The sequence below is a fragment of the Gymnodraco acuticeps genome, unplaced genomic scaffold, assembly GCF_902827175.1.
Source record: "Gymnodraco acuticeps unplaced genomic scaffold, fGymAcu1.1, whole genome shotgun sequence".
Classification (NCBI taxonomy): Eukaryota; Metazoa; Chordata; class Actinopteri; order Perciformes; family Bathydraconidae; genus Gymnodraco; species Gymnodraco acuticeps.
In genome coordinates this window covers 1,442-19,160 of record NW_022989994.1, presented here as the reverse complement: position 1 = coordinate 19,160, position 17,719 = coordinate 1,442, and the positions used below count along the sequence as shown (strand labels likewise).

The following is a 17,719-nucleotide window of genomic DNA, read 5'->3' as shown; positions in this document are numbered from 1 at the left end:
CGAGAGGATATTAAAAAAGTACCTTATTACACTGATGTCAGGAGCTCATCCCATGTTAAAGCTCCAGAAATCAGGTGACAGAGAAATCTTTGAATCCTCTTTTCACTGAGTCTCTGCTCTGCTTTGGTCCTGTTAAAGTGTAAATGTAGATTATAGCATTGAGGAACAGAACAGCTTTAAAGTTAGCACATTTCCCTGTCTGGTACAGCAGGGAATGAGTGGCATTAAATAAGTGTTCGCATTGGAGAGACTTTGTCATAATAACCAGAAGAAACTGATGCACTGCAGGCCGTCCGGCAGTGGGCTCACAAACGATTACACTCTGCCAATGCTCCAAACATACATCTCAACATGAATCGAAAACATGTATCGCTTATCTTCATTTGGCCTCTAATGTTTTCTTTCAACTGTGTGTACGTACGTACGTACACACACACACACACACACACACACACACACACACACACACACACACACACACACACACACACACACACACCACACACACACACACACACACACACATCACACACATGGACACACACAGACACACACACACACAACACACACACCACACACACACACACACACACACACCACACACACACACACATCACACACATACACACACACACCACACACACACACACACACACACACTCCACACACACACACACACACACACACACACACACACACACACACACACCCACACACACACACTACACACACACACACCACACACACACACACACACACACCACCACACACACCACACACACACACACACACACCACACACACACACACCACACACACACACCCACTTACACACACACACACACACACACACACACACACACACACACCACACACACACACACACACACACACACACACACACACACACACACACACACATCACACACACACACACACACACACACACACACACACACACACACACACACACACACACACACACACACACACACACCCACACACCACACACACACAGGATCTAGGCGATCTGGGTCAGTCTCCACATGGACCTTGACAATGTTCTGACATTTCCCAGAGTCTGGCCCACTGTTAGCATTCTGCGCTAATGGACTGTTGGCTTGGTTTGTGAGGACCGTCTCACTCTCCCCTGGCTTCAACACTGACAGATATTATTAGTTACCACTGTCTAAACCTCTGCTGGCATGTTTTGATATTTTGCTAAGATATTGAGTGAGGGGGGCTTAGAAAGAGCAGGACTGTGGCTGACAGGCGGTGATCTAATCTTAAATTAAACAGTGGAGGCAGGTGGGGAAATAAATCATGATGTGATCTGAGAAGAAACACAAGGCTAGGAAATGTTCGTTGTTTCTGTTCTGAGGTCTGAATTTAACTTAAGGCAGGTGAGTAAGACGAATCCAAGCAAACAGAGGTGAACTATAGAAACAAAATAAATGAAAACAATTGGAAACGTTCCTTTCAACCTTTTTAGCGTCTAGATCGTCAGTGTTTGGGGTCCGAGAGACTCTGAGCGCTTTTGAACAACTACAAAAAAAAACATATGTCAAGTCCCCCCACTCAAATGTGTGTTTTGCTTGGTAGTGTGCACTAGAAGGCTGTTTTCACATTAATCTGCTGAACATGGAACTCTGTGCTCACATTAAATTCTGAGTGTATCACGTGTACGTACAAGCTGAATATATTACATCACAACTAGTTTGCGTTAATTGTGGTCCAGTATGCAACTTATAGTGTAATGTGGGTTTAACTTTAACTTGATTGCACGTGCACCAAGGACACATTTAACAGTGAATCTTGCTTTTAAATTGAACAAGAATTGTATATTCATATTACAGATTTTATATTGTGGAGGAAACCTTCGGAAACAATGAAAAGGCCCTGAAAATATAATTCCGGTGCTGCTTTTTAAAAAAATCTAATGAAAACTTTGTGGTCTGTTGTGTTTATAACTCAAGAACAGAGATAGGAAAGGAAAGGTTTTGCCAGGAAAATCTTCATCACTTCCTTTAAAAAATGCTTGTTTGTTGTTGTACTACTTATTTAGGCCACAAAAGGCAAAGTCCACCATCAACCAATGTTCTGAATAAAACTAAAAGTGTGTTTTTCTTCAAGCTGAGGTTTCATTGAGAGAGCATGGAGAACTTAGACCTGCCCTGAAAGAAATTACTAATGCTTTTAGTTAGAGGGCATGGGGAAGTGCTGCACTTCACACACAAAACACTTTTGATGTAACTTAGATACTTTTTGAACTGTTCTGGAGTGAAAACATAATTAGATTTTTTTTAAAGGCCTTTCAGGGATAATAGAACAATGAACATTCAAAGAGCATTTTGTAAGTGTCATATGGGGAGATATTAAAAAAGGATTTTGTCACCTCAATAAAAATGACTTGTCCTATTTTAAAAGAATTGCTCAACATACTGTATTTATCCTCTTGTATTTGCATAGCTAATATAAATAGAATAAGTCACTTGATTGCCATGCTGTGCAGAAAAGAGAGGTTCAACAATATAACATTTAAAAAAACTATTTTAAAACATACAAAGCTTACGGTGTGTGTAATGTTGTATTTAGTTTTTTCTAATATGTAGTCAGTTTGTGAAAAGAGTGTTATCACTTTAAATATCCTGCATATGGGTTTGTATTTAAGGTATTACATTTCACTCCAAACTATAAAGATGTAATTGACTGTATCTGTATAAAGATGAAACAAGAAGAGCTGTTTGTTACGGTCATCTGCTGTCTGATTCGGTCCCACGCTTTTATCTGCTTTCATAAATCTCCAGAGATTAATATGATCGTCTGTGGGCGAGGACACAACATAATGTACTATTCTGGGGGGAAATAAACCCCCTTTAGATGCAATTACCCCCCGAAGTATTTTCCTCTTTTCTAGTGAAGCAACGTCAGAGAGATCACAGGTTACAACTTCTGGTTCTCTGGTTTCATGCTCTGGGACAAGAATGATCCGCAAAAATAATGATAGGACTGTGTCGGACAGAAGTCGCATACAGCAAGATAAACTATATAAATATACAGATATAAATAATAAACATTTTCTCTGAGGCTATATAACCAAAAGAGAATCTCCAATCAAACACTTGAAATGCAGCAGCAGATGCCAGACAATTTAAAATACAGTTTTAAGCTTAGTTTCTTTCTAAATGCTGCACTTTAATAACTGTGTTGTCAGAAGGGTCAGTGTGTGAGAGTTTATATTGGCAGGGCAGTTAGAGCATCTCTTTGTAAGCAGTGTGACAGTCTACTACGTATACTTGGTATCCTGTAATTAATAACAAAAAAGGAATTTAGGAGACAAACTCCAAAAACCAAGCAGCACTTATGATCAAAAAACAAAGTCCGCTTTTAAAGTGACGTAAAACATTAGCATCTTCTCAAATGTACGGGTGAAATAACTCTCGGTACCCCCCCCCCCCCCGAAAAGAAATGATTGTTGCATGTCTTACCTGTAGTTTGGAGAAATGCTGCTATCCAAGTTGGTCTCGTGCAGGATGTACCGTTCTCTCACAATTCAGCGCTCAGCGAGGACCTCTCTGCGAGTGTGCGTGTGATGTGAAAGTACATGTGTGCATTTCTCCTTGGAAGGTGTTTCCCCATGCTCGTGACCCTACATCACTCTGACAGAGGAGAACATATTGTAGGAGGAGGAGAAGAAAGGGACGAGGCATGTGAAGTCCATTACAGCGTGCGAGTGTGATTAAGTGCCGTCGCTGCAGAGGAAGAGCAGAGGGCCTCGGAGTTTCCTGAGCTGGACGTGGGGGGGCTCGGCTCTCTAAACCCTCGTCTTTCCATCCTCTGTCTTTTGGGGAAGTCAAAAGAGACACTTGTTTCTCCAAAGTCAGAGTTATGGTCCACACAGTTTTTCTTGCTCTTAAGGAGGAATTGCATAATGAGTTATAACAAACTCTAAAAGTTGGAGAGCGCCTTTTCCATCACCGCTTTAATTCTTTGATCAAAGCCTGCTCCTTTAAAGCTCTCAGCACCTTCGACAACGTGCTCATGACCGAGAGGCAAAGGGAGAGGACTTTGGTAATTGCGGAAATACTTATGTGATTTAAACAAGATATTCCACTTAAACACTTTGAGGCTCTCCTCATTGGACCAGGGCACTCATTTAGACTAAATGTCTAAAAGCAGTACAAAAACAACTCCTTGAAAAAGGCCTAACGCCGGTCACCACTTCTCAGACACAAAGGCGCTCATAGATAAATAAATCCAAACAACAGACACAAGTTAAATTACGAGCAAGTCTTTTATTTTTGCCGCAAACACAACACAGATACATTCAGACATGGAGTGTCCAAAACAAGGCAACAAATACATCAAGTCAACCCCAGCTCACTGCCAAAAGACTACAGATCCCAGAGATGTTAAGGCAGAATGCAAGAGTGTGTGTGCGTGTGTGTGTGTGTGTGTGTGTGTGTGTGTGTGTGTGTGTGTACACATGGCAAATAAATAGTGATGGCATGGAGTCAGGACAGTCCACACTTCTCTGACTAGGTCAACAAACCAAGGCCAGGTGGAAAGGATTCTACCGCTCAATAAAATGAAATATGTAATTAAAATTTAAATAAATCACTTTTAACACAAATATGCCAAAAAACATCCACTGAAAAATCTCAGCGGGGTTTCAAAGGATAAGTTCACATTTGTTTCAATCCGTCTTAAAAAATAAAAAACTTGCTCTCCAATGTATAACATTTAAATAATGAATGCTGTAATTGTTGCTCGTGTCCTTTCAAAGATGTTTTAAAGCTATTGTAGTGTCCTTAATCAGTAACAAAACCCACTCAAGCTAATATGAAACTTCAGCAAAACAAATGGAGCGGGTATCCTGTAAAGTTCTAGTGACCTCTCTGTGTTACTACTCTATCAAACATCGGCAAGTGACTGTTTGCTAGCGGTGTAACACTATAGACATGTATTGAATCTCAGAAAAATGGTTTGCAGACAAGAGTTCATGGATAACTGCATTTGAATAAACGTTGTGAATTTATCCGTCCCTTTTGCAACCAAGCTGAAGATGTCAATGTACACGTGGGTCTCTGAGAGTTTTAAGGCAGACTTGATGACAGGGCATTTTCTTTGCTCCATATAAACCTTTTTGTAGCCCAAAATATTTGCATATCTTGCAGCCTTGGACATGAAAACAATATGAACCCATCCTCTTACTTACAAAGCTTGCAAGCCAGCAAAGTAGAGAGATCCCCTGTCGTAGGGCGTAACACAAACTGTACATATACCGGTACTACAAACTTATCTACAAAATCTACAAAATCTACAGTGTTCATCTACATGTGGGCTACCGTTATCTAAGCAAAGTAACAAATGTGCAAGATCCCAAATCTATCGACAACGTCATATCTCATCACTCAAATAAATTATATAAGCTATCTGAAATTGTCTTTATGCTAATAAAGTAAAGCTTAAAATGATTTTTTTGGGTTGATTCAACCACTGAGTGCTCGTTAGTGTAAGACAGAGAAGCAAAGCAGCCGAAGGAGCAGAGAGGGAGCGCAGCGTGTATCACCATACATGGAGCGGAAACAACACAGGTTACACTGAGTCATAGACATGTGCTCACCCCCTCTCTCTCCTACACACACATCAAGAAGAGGACACACATGTCCATATTCACAGCTGATCTCACACACACACGCGCACGCCTTCTACTGAAACACATTCAAGTGTCCATAAATAAGCCCTCAAGGATAAAAAGAAGGAAATAAACTAATCTAATTTCCCCAACAGGCCTCTCTTTGGAAAGTAAGTCAAACTTATCTTGACACGCACTTGTTTAGGAAAAGCATGAACTAGGCACTGTTTCATTCAAAGCTGGCTGAAGCTAGACCCACAGTGGAGACTACAAACTAAAACAGTCCCTTTGGAAAAGTGGTTGTAAACTTCAAATAAACATCAACAAACATCCCTAACTCTGTACCTCTGCACACAGACATACAGGTGACACCCTCGTGATGGAGGTCAGAGTCTCCACACAGTCATTGGAGGATAAACTAGTGATCATTTAGATATAAATGCACAGTGGAAGTGTTCCCTCTGCAGGCCCAGTTACCTGTTCACACCCAGAGGTCCCTGTGTGAGAGCAGCTCTCTACACGGGCCCTGCGCTGGTCTGATGCTTCAGAGCGATGGTGACAGAGAGGCTGAAGAGCTGCCATCACTGAGGTTCCTCTTCAAGCCGCTGTGATCAGTTCTTTCACCAGATCTCTAGGTAACCGGTACACAAAACATAGAGTCAACCTTTCGGCTTAATAGGAGTCAACATCTCAACTAAACCAAATAAAGAAGCAAATAATAATAATTAAACAACATATTTGTACGTTTATCTAATGCATTCTTTGGGTGAGGCGATACTGAGATAACACACACACTACTTGCTTTGTCTCTGCCGTGGCACAGGGGGAATATCCTCACACACACACTTTGATTTGTAATTAATAAGCCACACTATCGCACTTTGTGACATGTTTGTGATTAAGATAAACATTGGAACAAAGGCTGCAAATAAAGATAATTGTTTCAGTTAGTTAGATTTGTTTTAAAGGGAACAACAACCTTGAGGCTGTGCATCAGAAACTGGTTGGGAAGATCGGAAACAACACAGAAAAACTAAATTATAGTTTCCGTCCAAACAAAACCCATTACTTATAGTGAAAATCACCCGTGAATGATGGGATAGTAGACTAACAGCTTTATGAATCCAAACTATAACATATAATCAGTACCCTGTATCAAGATTGATGCAAACAAAGTGAAATTTGACCTTTTTAGAGAGGTTTAGAAAAAAACCACCTCTGGGGTCATTTGGGTGGATTTTCCATATCTCTGGAACCCATTGGTCGATGTTGGTAATTGACACCTCTTTTGAACCGATAGAGCCAATAGAATCGAGGGGAGGTTCCTAAGTAAGGGATAATGTGCAGCGACGCGGTCATTATGGGGAAAAGAACACCGACAGGCTGATCAGGAGCCCAACGCGAAGCGGAGGGATCTAGATCGGCATGAATCGAGTATTCAACTAAACCATGTAATAAATCCATCTAAACATTACCATTGGTGAATGAGAGTGATGCGTAGCCAGAATGCCCCGGAACCGGAAGCTGTCATAGACTCTCGTAGCTATCATAGCAGCTAATGTGAAATCTCCGTTATTGACATAAAATGGAATGATGGATTATCAGGAATCTTTTCAAAGTGACACAGAGACATTGGATTAACCTTCAGCAGTGATGTTATCGTTTTAATGCCATTGAACACAACTTTTGATCAGAAAACAACAGAGGTAAGACGTTTTTAGCCGTTTTGGCTCCGTAAAGCAAATGTTGTTGTTGTTGTTTGTTGTAGTTTCGCCGCGAGCTCTGATCGCTCAGTGATGATACTTATATGTCTGGAATCTGTGGAATGTCAGCTCGCTAATCGATATCTTGTTTGTGCAGATCCGATAAGTAATAAGGGTATTTTACCTTGAGTTCTATGCTAAGGTCTATGCTTTTTTCACTCAGGGCTAATTCAGAGCCTTTGATATTAATATTGTCAGGTAGCTGAGTTTCTTCCCGTTAAGTGGGTATGACACATTCATAGTTTGTTAAATATTAGCCCTCAGACGCTGTTTCTTGCAAGATGTTGCGTTTTGCCCCCGCCCGTGGGGCCGTGGGGTTTAACTGGTTAATGTAACACTGATTGTCCCATTGTCTCTGAAGGTTACCTGTAGCTGTGCTTTAATCCGTCTCCTCCTCCTGTCTCCTGTCTTTCTGAGGCGCAGGCACCACAGACGTCCCTAACAAACCTCTCCTCACGATGTAGGGACACGAAGGACCGCTGGGGATGTCGGCAAAACCTGCAGGACGGGAAGAAGGGCCGACAGGTGGATAAATAAGAGGATTAGGGGGAAAGAAGATGAAGAACAGAGTGATGAAGAACAGAGAGCAGGAACAGCAGGAACTTCTGTTTTCTGTACAGTCACAAGCGAGATTCAGATACTCGGAGACTGTGCCCATAAACACTTCTGACAGTCGGGCTATTTATAATCCAGCTTTCACCGCATGGCTCTCATTGTACAGCTGGAACACATGTTTCTTATGTGTGTGTGTGTTCTTTTCTTCACACACAAAGTTACAGGAACAAAGTTACCTTTCATGACGACCTCCGGCAGTCCGTAGGGTTCGTACTCTGTGTCGTCGAAGGCAGCCGACAGCTGCGTCCTGTTGCGTCGGATTCGTTCAGCCAGACGGGCCGGGTCAGACGGGATGGGGAAGGAACCCGAAAACAACACCTTGAGTCCTAACTCTGCTGCCTCAGATCGTGTGATAGGAGAGACAGGAGGGGATTCTACCAACTCTTCCTCCTCCTCTTCCTCAGTCTGTGTGTGCGCACAGTGGAGTTCAGGTGGAGCACTGCGAGGGTTCAAACTCTCTTCCGTTTGACTGCTGACACTTTTCATTTCTGTCCTGCCATGTTTCCCTGAGGAACCATGGGTTGTGTTTGTTTCGCTGGTTGCTGTGAGAGCATCAGGTGTGGCCTCAGGAGGACACTCAGATGATATGGTCTGCTTCGGCCCCGAGACCTTCAGGAACTCTTTGTTGGAATGTGGTTGCCCTGTTTTCTCAGAGATCATTTGGATAACTTCAGTGTCTCTCCTCTCTTTGTGTTGTGTTTGAAACGTGTTGGACTGATGCAAGAAGTTGATCTCCTGGTTTTCTTTTTCAGACTCCTGAGTCAAAAGAAACAAGACAATGTAAGGCCTAATCCACAAAGACGTGTGCACAATAATCGAAAAACAGTATTTTATATATTTTTTATATTCCCCTAGTAACGACAAGAACTGAGGATAGGCAGGTGTTTTTTAGTTTAGATACGAAAAGGAGTTATGGACACGCTTCATAGGATTCATAGAGAGAAAAATTAATAAAACGAGGCCACGCTTTATTAATCTGTGCACACGATATACTTTCTCGTTCGCACGATATACTTTCTCGTGAAGAATATGTCCGATCGCCAGGGCGCGCGCGTGCGTGGGCATTTGTTTATGATAGTGTTGTTCGTTCCGGTGCACTCCGGCAGGACTATAATAGCACTACATCGAGATTAAGATTAAACGAATTTCTTCCACTTGGGAATACACATATAACTATGGAGAACCAGATTTGTGTAAATTACTGTTCATGGTCATTTGAAAACAAATGCCGGTGGTGTCGGACACACACAAACACACCGAACACACACACATCATGCGCCCTGGTGACCGGACATCTCCTTCATAAATCGAGTAATAGGGGGAATACTCTGGTAGTTCGATGTGTGTAGAGGTGTGTGTGGTTAAACGTAGCAGCCTTGATCTCTATTCAGCTGTTCTAATGAAGGGAAACACAGTGAAGTAAACAGTAAAAGGCTCTTCTCAGATTCTGCTGAGTTACACGTTACTGTCTCCAGTGCCCTGTACGACGAAGCCAGTTCAACAGACCCTGGATATGTTTGAGTTACCCGGCTTAACTAATCCTAAATGCGATCTCGCTAAGCGGTCCTACGAAGCTGGTTATCAACTCAGTAAATCAACCAGGGTTTCTCTGTCCGGCTGAGAGCACGTTCACGTGAAAGGGACGGGGTTAGCAACATTTGACCAATCACAAACATGGAGAAGCGTGCTGACAGAGCAGCGTCATACTTCATGAATGAATAGTAAATAGCAAATCCTGCTTCGTAGTACAGGCCACTGGTGCCGCAGAGATTTCATAAAGTGAAGGAGGTTTTCCTTCTATAAAACAGCTGTGGGCAGCAGATACTGTGAGAGTCACGGACATTAATTCATAGATCAAAACAGACTGGTTTACAGACTTCTGTTTTGCGAATCCGGTGCTTAAACAAATAGCTCTTAACCCCTGACCAAAATGTCCCTAAATGAAGTTCGAGTTTGAAATATATCTCAAATAATGTATGCACTGCCATTTCTCCACATAAACATAACAGTCTGCAATGAAACGGTTGTCTCCTCTGTGCTCGACTTCGTACTTGGCGCACCGGTAACTTTCTCGTGCGAACGAGAAACTAACGAAATACTTTCTCGTTCGCACGAGATAGTATTTCGTGCGAACGAGAAAGTATTTCGTTTCTCGTACATTGTGCGCACAAGATACTTTTTTTTTTCTCTCCATGAACTTTTAGGGGCTCTGTATAATTCACTTCAGAAACACTTTGTTATATTCCATGGGATGCTCTTAACATCCCAATAGTAATGAATATATTAAATGCTTGGACAATAAATACATCAAAAAATGTCATCTGTGAAAACCGTGGCGCTGTAAAAAGCACGACTAATTATTTTAGCGGCTAAAGTAACTGGATGGCCTACCTGCCTGTCAGCCTTCCATCTTGTGCACAAACTTATCTCGTGCCCTCATTGGTCATGTACGCGTTCGTGTGTGTTGGAGGAGGGGCTCTATAAGGAAGTCTGAAGGAAGGGGCAGATTTTTTTCGGTTGTGTATTTTTTTTTTAATTCTAGCGCACTCGAGCATTCTTACCTTTAACATTCTACCTTTAACCTTAGCAGTGGGCTGGTATGGCAGTGAGTCATCCTTAAAGGGAAACTAACCTTGTCGATGGTGTCATTGTGTTGAAGAAGCTCTGCAGTGTTTTTGGAGGGATGGAGACTCTTGGGTTCGGGCAGGTTGCTGTGCTGAAGTCTTTTGGTAAAACAGCAAACACATGTAATCAAAGCATGAACAAAGGAAAACAGAGGCTTAAATACAGACACCCTAAAGATATGCATTTAACAGTTTCCTGTAAGTTAATGCCATATATTTATATAGTTTCTGTAGCTCTGAGAGAGTGAGTGTGTTACCTGGAGAACAACATGCGGCCCTGCAGCTTGTTGGAGGAGCAGGACAGGAGTAACTCGTCTTCTCTGATGACTGTCACATATTCGGGGCTCTCCTGCAGACCCAGGGGAGGCGCCGGGCCCGGGGTCATCTCATCCCCCGGCTGCTGGTCTGCCTGGGACCGTCTGACAGCAGGAATCTGTTCTGGGGTCTCAGACTGGTTGTCTGTGTTGGGAAGGGTCTGGTCGAGTGTTGGGGCTGGTTTGGAGGCCAGTCTCCACATGACGAGCTCCTGGGACTGCTGCTGGGTCTCTGCGGAGAGAGAGCGCAGCCTCCTCTGCAGCTCCTCCACCTGGACAGGAGGGGAAGCACAGGACACAAGGAATCACATACTACTCACTTTGGAAACACAGGAACAAAATATGTCAATACCAAGCCCCCAGGAAATGCGCCGGACTCTGTGCCAACATTCGTTGTGTCCAAACGGCGGTACTGCAACTCCCGTATCAGTCCGTGACGTCACCCGGCCCAAAACAACTTTTCCCCATTGACTAACATGGGGAAATAATTGGATAATTTTTTTTAAACTAAATAAACTACCCAGTATTAACTATATTATAGCCCTTATTAGAATCATTCGGTCCTTAAAGTTGTAAAATGCACTAAAAGCCGAATCTAGATTTATTTTCTCTCTCCATTCATTCTAGTGAGCCAAGAGTGGGAGCTCGGGGGGCGGGGCTTAAGGGGCACATGCTCTGTGAGCGCACATACGGGTTCTTCTGCTCTGGCAGCCAGGCATGATGGGTAATCTGTGACGTTTCGCTCTCTCAAAAGTGGGGCCATTTTGTCTTCTTGCGCCAATGAGCAGCTCTCATAGGAAAGAACGAGACCCCGCCTCCCACGCTGTATCCAGTTCTTATTATACATCCATGATCAATACTTCCAAGGTAATGTAGGAACTAGGAAAGAGTTTATGTTGGTGTCAAAACAAATAATTCTGAATAAACTGTTTTAATTACCGTACTTAATCTTTTATATATTTCATTAACTTGAACTATTTCTATCTCTGTTCTTCAGTTAGATATGTCTCAGTTTAGTGTTTGGCGGTAGAACCCCGTCACTACCTGTTGATGCAGTCGGTCGATCTGAAGCTCTGCCTCCTGCTCCTCTTCAGCCTTTGAAGTCCTCCCATCGTCCCGTTCTGAGTCTCCACCTTCATCTCCCCTCCCGCTAACATCCTGCGGGCGTGCGTCAGAGCTGATGTCAGTCGGCACACTAGGTGACCTCTGTTCCTCCAAGCAGCACACAGCAGCATTTCCTGTGTCTTGGCTTTGTTTAACTGAGTCGTGTTTGTTTTCACTGTCAGTGTGTGCAGCTGGGGCCCTGGAGTCTGAGATACTCACTCCTTCTAGTCTCAGCTTCTGATTGGCCAATAGTGCGAGCGGTTCTGCATTCACATCTGCTGTTCCTCCACCTTGAGTCTCACCCATCACACAAGCAGAGTCTTGGTTAATCTGAGTCACACTCTCTAGTTGACCTGCGTCTCTCTCAGAGACACCGTCTTTAGCTGAGTTTGTCTCGAGCACAGTGACCGCACACTTATTTTCCTGATGTGACTGAATCGACCTCTCAACTCGTGTCTCTTGTTGTTCACCGTGCTCCACCTCTTTGACCGTCATCCCTTCTCTTTTCTTCTCCTCAGAGTGGGTCTTGAGCACTTCCAGCTCTTGCTTGTGGCGCTGCAGTTCCTCTCCCTGGCTGAGGAGGGCGCTGTCCTTCTCCTGCAGCTCAGCTAACAGACCAGAGATGTGCTGGCTCTGATTCTCAAAGGCCATGGTGAGCTGCTTTGTCTGACGTGTCACCTGAGAAGAATATAATAAAAAGGGCAGACGAAAGGAGAAAAGGTTTATTAGAAAACAGGAAAGAAGCCACTAAAGCCAGGGTGTTACTGTGTTTTAGAACAGCTACCACAACACAACTTCAAAAGGCAAGCCAAAGAATGCTAAAGTTTTTGTTTCCATTCGCTGTATAATGGTACAACTAACTACAATAGGAAGCGAATGCTATTATTTTAATGACTTCTGTCTGTAACCTCACCGGGTGCACAGCCTCCCATTTGATCTGAGAACAGCAACCTCAAAGTAAATAATATATTATCATTTTTTAAATTTGGCTTATAATTTGGGGCAATTGTAATTTTTCAGTAGTATTACTGTTCATGCATGTTTTTATTGTTTTATGGTTCAGTGATACCTTGTTTTTAAATTATGTTCCTCATTTGTTATTGTTTTTTTCAAACCTTTATTCAACCCATTGAGATCATCGTTCTCTTTTTCAAGGGAGACCTGTCCAACATGGCCGCAAGTAGGTTACAACGTGAACAGAAAACAACAGATAACACAAAAGGACATCGTATTTACAGGGCTACATGTACATATCTAGAGACATTGACAAGTACCAACAGTGCCAAGTACCAACAGTGCCAAGTACCAACAGTGCCAAGTACCAACAGTGCCAAGTACCAACAGTGCCAAGTACCAACAGTACCAAGTACCAACAGTACCAAGCACCAACAGTACCAAGTACCAACAGTACCAAGTACCAACAGTACCAAGCACCAACAGTACCAAGTACCAACAGTACCAAGCACCAACAGTACCAAGCACCAACGGTATCAAGTACCAACAGTACCAAGTACCAACAGTGCCAAGTACCAACAGTACCAAGTACCAACAGTACCAACAGTATCAACAGTACCAACAGTACCAACAGTATCAAGGGCCAATCCGATCAGAAATTTAAGAAAACCGTGGATTTTTGGATCTTCAAAGAGCCCGATTACAATGGCCAGACAGGCAAACAATTATATTAAGCGATTGGAAATCGACGAGTGGGCTTGATATATGGTTAAATATAGCAGTAGGCGATCGATGTCCATAGATGAGAGTAACATCTACGTCACTTTACGGCTCCGCCCACTTTTGGGGTAAACAAAGATGTAATTTGAACGGCGATCGAGCCTGAAGCCACAGAGCTCTTCTTTTACTGTCCTTTCTTCTTAGAGGAAGTCCAGAAACACTGAACTCTGGATTTGTTTTAATGTTTGAGGAGCAATAAACGACACAGCAGCTTTTTGGCATGATAAAACTATTATTTTCCGCCTCGCTCATGAGAGTAACAGCTGGCGAAATTACGGCCTCGCCTACTGATTTTAATTTAACCATATATCGAGCCGGATCGCCGATTTTAAATGATTTAATGTAATTGTTTGCATGTCTGGTCATCGTAATCGGGCTCTTTGAAGATCCAAAAATCCACAGTTTTCTTTAATTTCTGATCGGATTGGCAAAAACTTCAGAATTTGTGTTGACCGCCGTTCAAATGACAGCGTTGTTTTCCCCCAAAAGTGGGCGGGCCGTCATTTTTGCCCGGAAGTGACGTAGGTGTTACTCTCATCTATAGGATTGAGTCTATTGAGGACTAAAGTGTTGTGATTTAGTTAATAACAGTTTTCTTTCTATATTCTCCATATAAATTGTTATATAAACAAACTTAACGTAGTAAATATGATGTATGGTATCCACGTGACATACCTGGCCCTGCAGCGCCTCCAGTTTAACCTGGTACTGATTTGCACGTTCTGTCTCCTTTGCAGTCTGCTTCTGCAGGCACTCCACCTCTTTAGCAACATTTGAAGAGGTGGTCTCAACCTCCTGCAGATCAGAAAGGGATTGGTCTGACGGGGAAGACCCTCTCAGATAGTTTTGCTGGTGGTCTTCACGGTCAGAGGCGGTGTGCCCCTCATTGGACAGAGGTGAGTGTACAGACTCTATCACTGTTTGATCCCCCTGGGTCATGAGACCGCCTGAGGCCTGAGACGCCAGCATGTTGCGCTGGTTGGTGGACTGGCAGAAGAGGAGGTGCTGCTCCGGGGAGGGGAGGAGCTTGTTGTCACAGCGATCGATGTTGGAGTTGAACTCATCGTCACGGAGAGACAGGTAAGTCAGCGGGCTGTTGGCAACTGAGAGTTTGTCCTCTCCCAGCGAGTCTTCTTCTCTGCTGAGCTTCAGTTCCTCCAGCTCAGCTTGAAGTTGTTCCAGCTGCTCCTGGTCTGTCTCTGTCCTTTGCCTTCTCTCATCTTCCTCTCTTCCTCTCTCTTCTCGTTCTAAAGCCAGCTGGGCTTTAACCTCCCCGAGCTGTTTCTTTAGCTGGATATTAAGTTCCATCATTTCACTCTCCCGGTCTTCTAGTGCTTTGTTTTTCCCCTCCTCCTGTTCCTGGATCTCCTTCCTTTCTGTTTCCTCTCTCCCTCTTGTCATCTCCATCTCCAGAGCAGCCATGGCCTTCCTCAACCTCTCCGTCTCCTCCTTCTCACTCTCCAGCTGAGCCCTCCACTGCTTCTCCTGCTCGTCCTTCTCTGCAGTCTGGCCGGCAAGTTTGCGGCCGAGTTGTTTCAGCCGGGTCCTGGCTTCTGTCTCCGCCCGTCTTTGAGCTTCCAGGTCCTCAAGTCGTTTCTGCAGTTCTTCCTCTGCGTCCTGTAGCTCTGACCGCAGTGAGGCATTCTCCCTTTTGAGATCTTCAGAGGGCTTGAGTGAAGGAGTTTCTTCAGCACAAAGGTTTGGACTACATTGATCAACATCCATGGATATGTTAGTGGGCGTACCAGCATCAGAGGGAGAGGAACTAGAGAGGGCTTCATCAAATGTGTGCTTGTTTGTCCCAGTGCTGTCACTCTTTATCACTTCATTTCTACTGTTGTTCTCCTCACTACTGTTTCCTCTGTGTGTGTCCCCCCTGTGAAAGCACTCTGAGTCAGGGGAGAGGCGGTCAGTGATGTGTTCTGCATCTCTGCCTTCGCCCGGCTCTCTGTCCGCGGGGTAAGATGCTGCGATCTCGGCCCTTCTCTTTTCCAAATCCAGGTCCTCCTCCCTCTTCTGCTCGGCTAAGGTGGCAGCGCGGGGCCTCTTGATGTGAGTTGGTGGACCAGAATGTGGAGAGTAAGAGGGGTGAGGAGAGAAACTCTGTCCAACAGGGCAAAACTGGACGGGTTGCTGGGGGGGTGCCTGGACAGCTTTTTCCTCTGGAGTTAAAAGAGTTTTAAAAAATCTGATTAAAATAAATAAATAACAGCAAACAACAATACACATAAAGAAATAACAGGCAGGAGGAAAAAGCAATGAACGTGTGTGCATTGCTGGAATAGTTATTTTGTTTTGATTCTTTTACATGGATGGTGTTTCATTGGTCAGCAGGGGGCAGCGCTGGGAAGAGAGACTTCCGCATTTGTGGAGATTTTACATGATGGGAGCATTTTACACAGCAAAACCAACAATACCAAGCACTCGTTAGGACTCGTGGACTTGACCCTAGTCCCTAACTTTAGGGAAGATTGCTTGGAGGATAAAAAAATATAAATAAAATAGTTTTTCATGTTAAAGCCTTTAACCAACATCATCCCTCAGTCTGTTAAAATAATGCAACTGTTGTTTTTATGAGAAAAAAACTCCAGAATAATTGAAAATACTTTGGATTTTAATTCATTAAAAAACTGTTGAGCAATAAACCAGATATACAAAACATGGAAAAAGGTCAAATCTGGGGGAACATTTGTAAAAACTGCAATTATGAAGTGAGTGATATAGATTGAAAGCCTGACAAAATACATGATTTATGCTGTAATGGCTTTGGGATCAAGGTGTGTGGTTTCAATGAGGACATTTGTGTGTCTGTATTCTGGTTACACAGTTAATACAAGCTTATTATAGAAGCTGGAGTTAAACCTAAAAAATGTGTGAATAATACATCTAACCGCCTTATCAAAATGATAACGCTAATGCAGAAGTTATTTAACTGATAACTCTTAGGGATATGTCCCTCCTCACCCTGCAGCTCTTTGAGGAGACGAAGGGCGTCGGCTCGCTCCTCTGCCAGCCTCCTCCCCTCCTCCTCCAGAGCGCGCTCTCTCTTCCTGCTCTGCTCCAGACTGACGGCCACACCCTCAGCCTCACGCAGCGCTTCCTAAGAGGGTAGACATACAAAACAGGTGGGTTGATTCCAGGGAAATGATCAGACTACATAGAGTGCTCAGTTCTCAGTCGAACCTTTGTATTACATAACAACACAACATGTTTCATTAAACCCCAACATCAGCCTCAACACAGCAAGTCTACCAGATGTATGTTCATGATAAGACATAATTTATTGTGATCAGTTTAAAGCTAATCCACTAATGAGTATCAATCTGTGGAAAATGTCATTAAAATGTTTGCTCTTGGTATCTTGGCATGGTCGACTTCCAGATAAGGAACAAAATAATCTGTGATAGCTCTGTAATCACAGATCCACATGAACACAGTTTCAACATAGCAACAAACCACAGGCCAACAAGCCACAAATAAAGGCAGCATTTAATGCTGACGTTGCAAGCAGTTAAGGAACTTAACAATCTGTGCAATGCGGCATTTACTTATTATTATTTTCATAATTCCTTTGTTAGGAAAATCTTACACTGGCATATGGCACATTCAAATGTTGTTTAAAAATGTATGGAGTTCTCTATATACCCACAGCTCAGCTAATGAATAATTAAATGAAGTGAAACACTGACTCACTATTCTCAGCCCCTTCAGGGTGCGTGTGTGTGTGTCTGTGCATGTGCGTGTCTGTGCGTGTCTGTGCATGTGTGTCAGTGTCTGTGTGTGTGTGCGTGCGTGTGTGTGTTACCGTCAGCTTGGCTTGTGTATGTGCCTCTTTCTTCTGGCTCTCCTGCAGCTGTCCCTCCGTCCACTTTAGTTTGCCTTTCAGAGTGTCCAACTCTTTGTCCAACGCCTGCTTCTGCAGAGACAG

At 43.4% G+C, this 17,719-nt stretch overlaps 2 protein-coding genes across 2 annotated transcripts in view; both read right to left on the bottom strand.

The window, feature by feature from the left end:
* kcnk4a (potassium channel, subfamily K, member 4a) overlaps positions 1–6,238 on the bottom strand; it is a gene marked incomplete at its 3' end in the record, with an annotated part of 16,629 nt that extends 10,391 nt beyond the window's left edge. The window contains 2 exon segments of the mRNA XM_034212852.1: positions 3,488–3,658; positions 6,115–6,238.
* On the bottom strand, positions 4,275–17,719 carry si:dkeyp-115e12.6 (centromere protein F; the record flags this gene model as incomplete). Its single annotated transcript, XM_034212851.1, is given in 9 exon segments — positions 4,275–6,268; positions 7,767–7,898; positions 8,192–8,771; positions 10,648–10,738; positions 10,897–11,225; positions 11,998–12,735; positions 14,467–15,953; positions 16,756–16,891; positions 17,597–17,719. Coding segments are annotated over 8 exon segments (3,603 nt in total), but the record flags the coding sequence as incomplete, so codon positions are not given.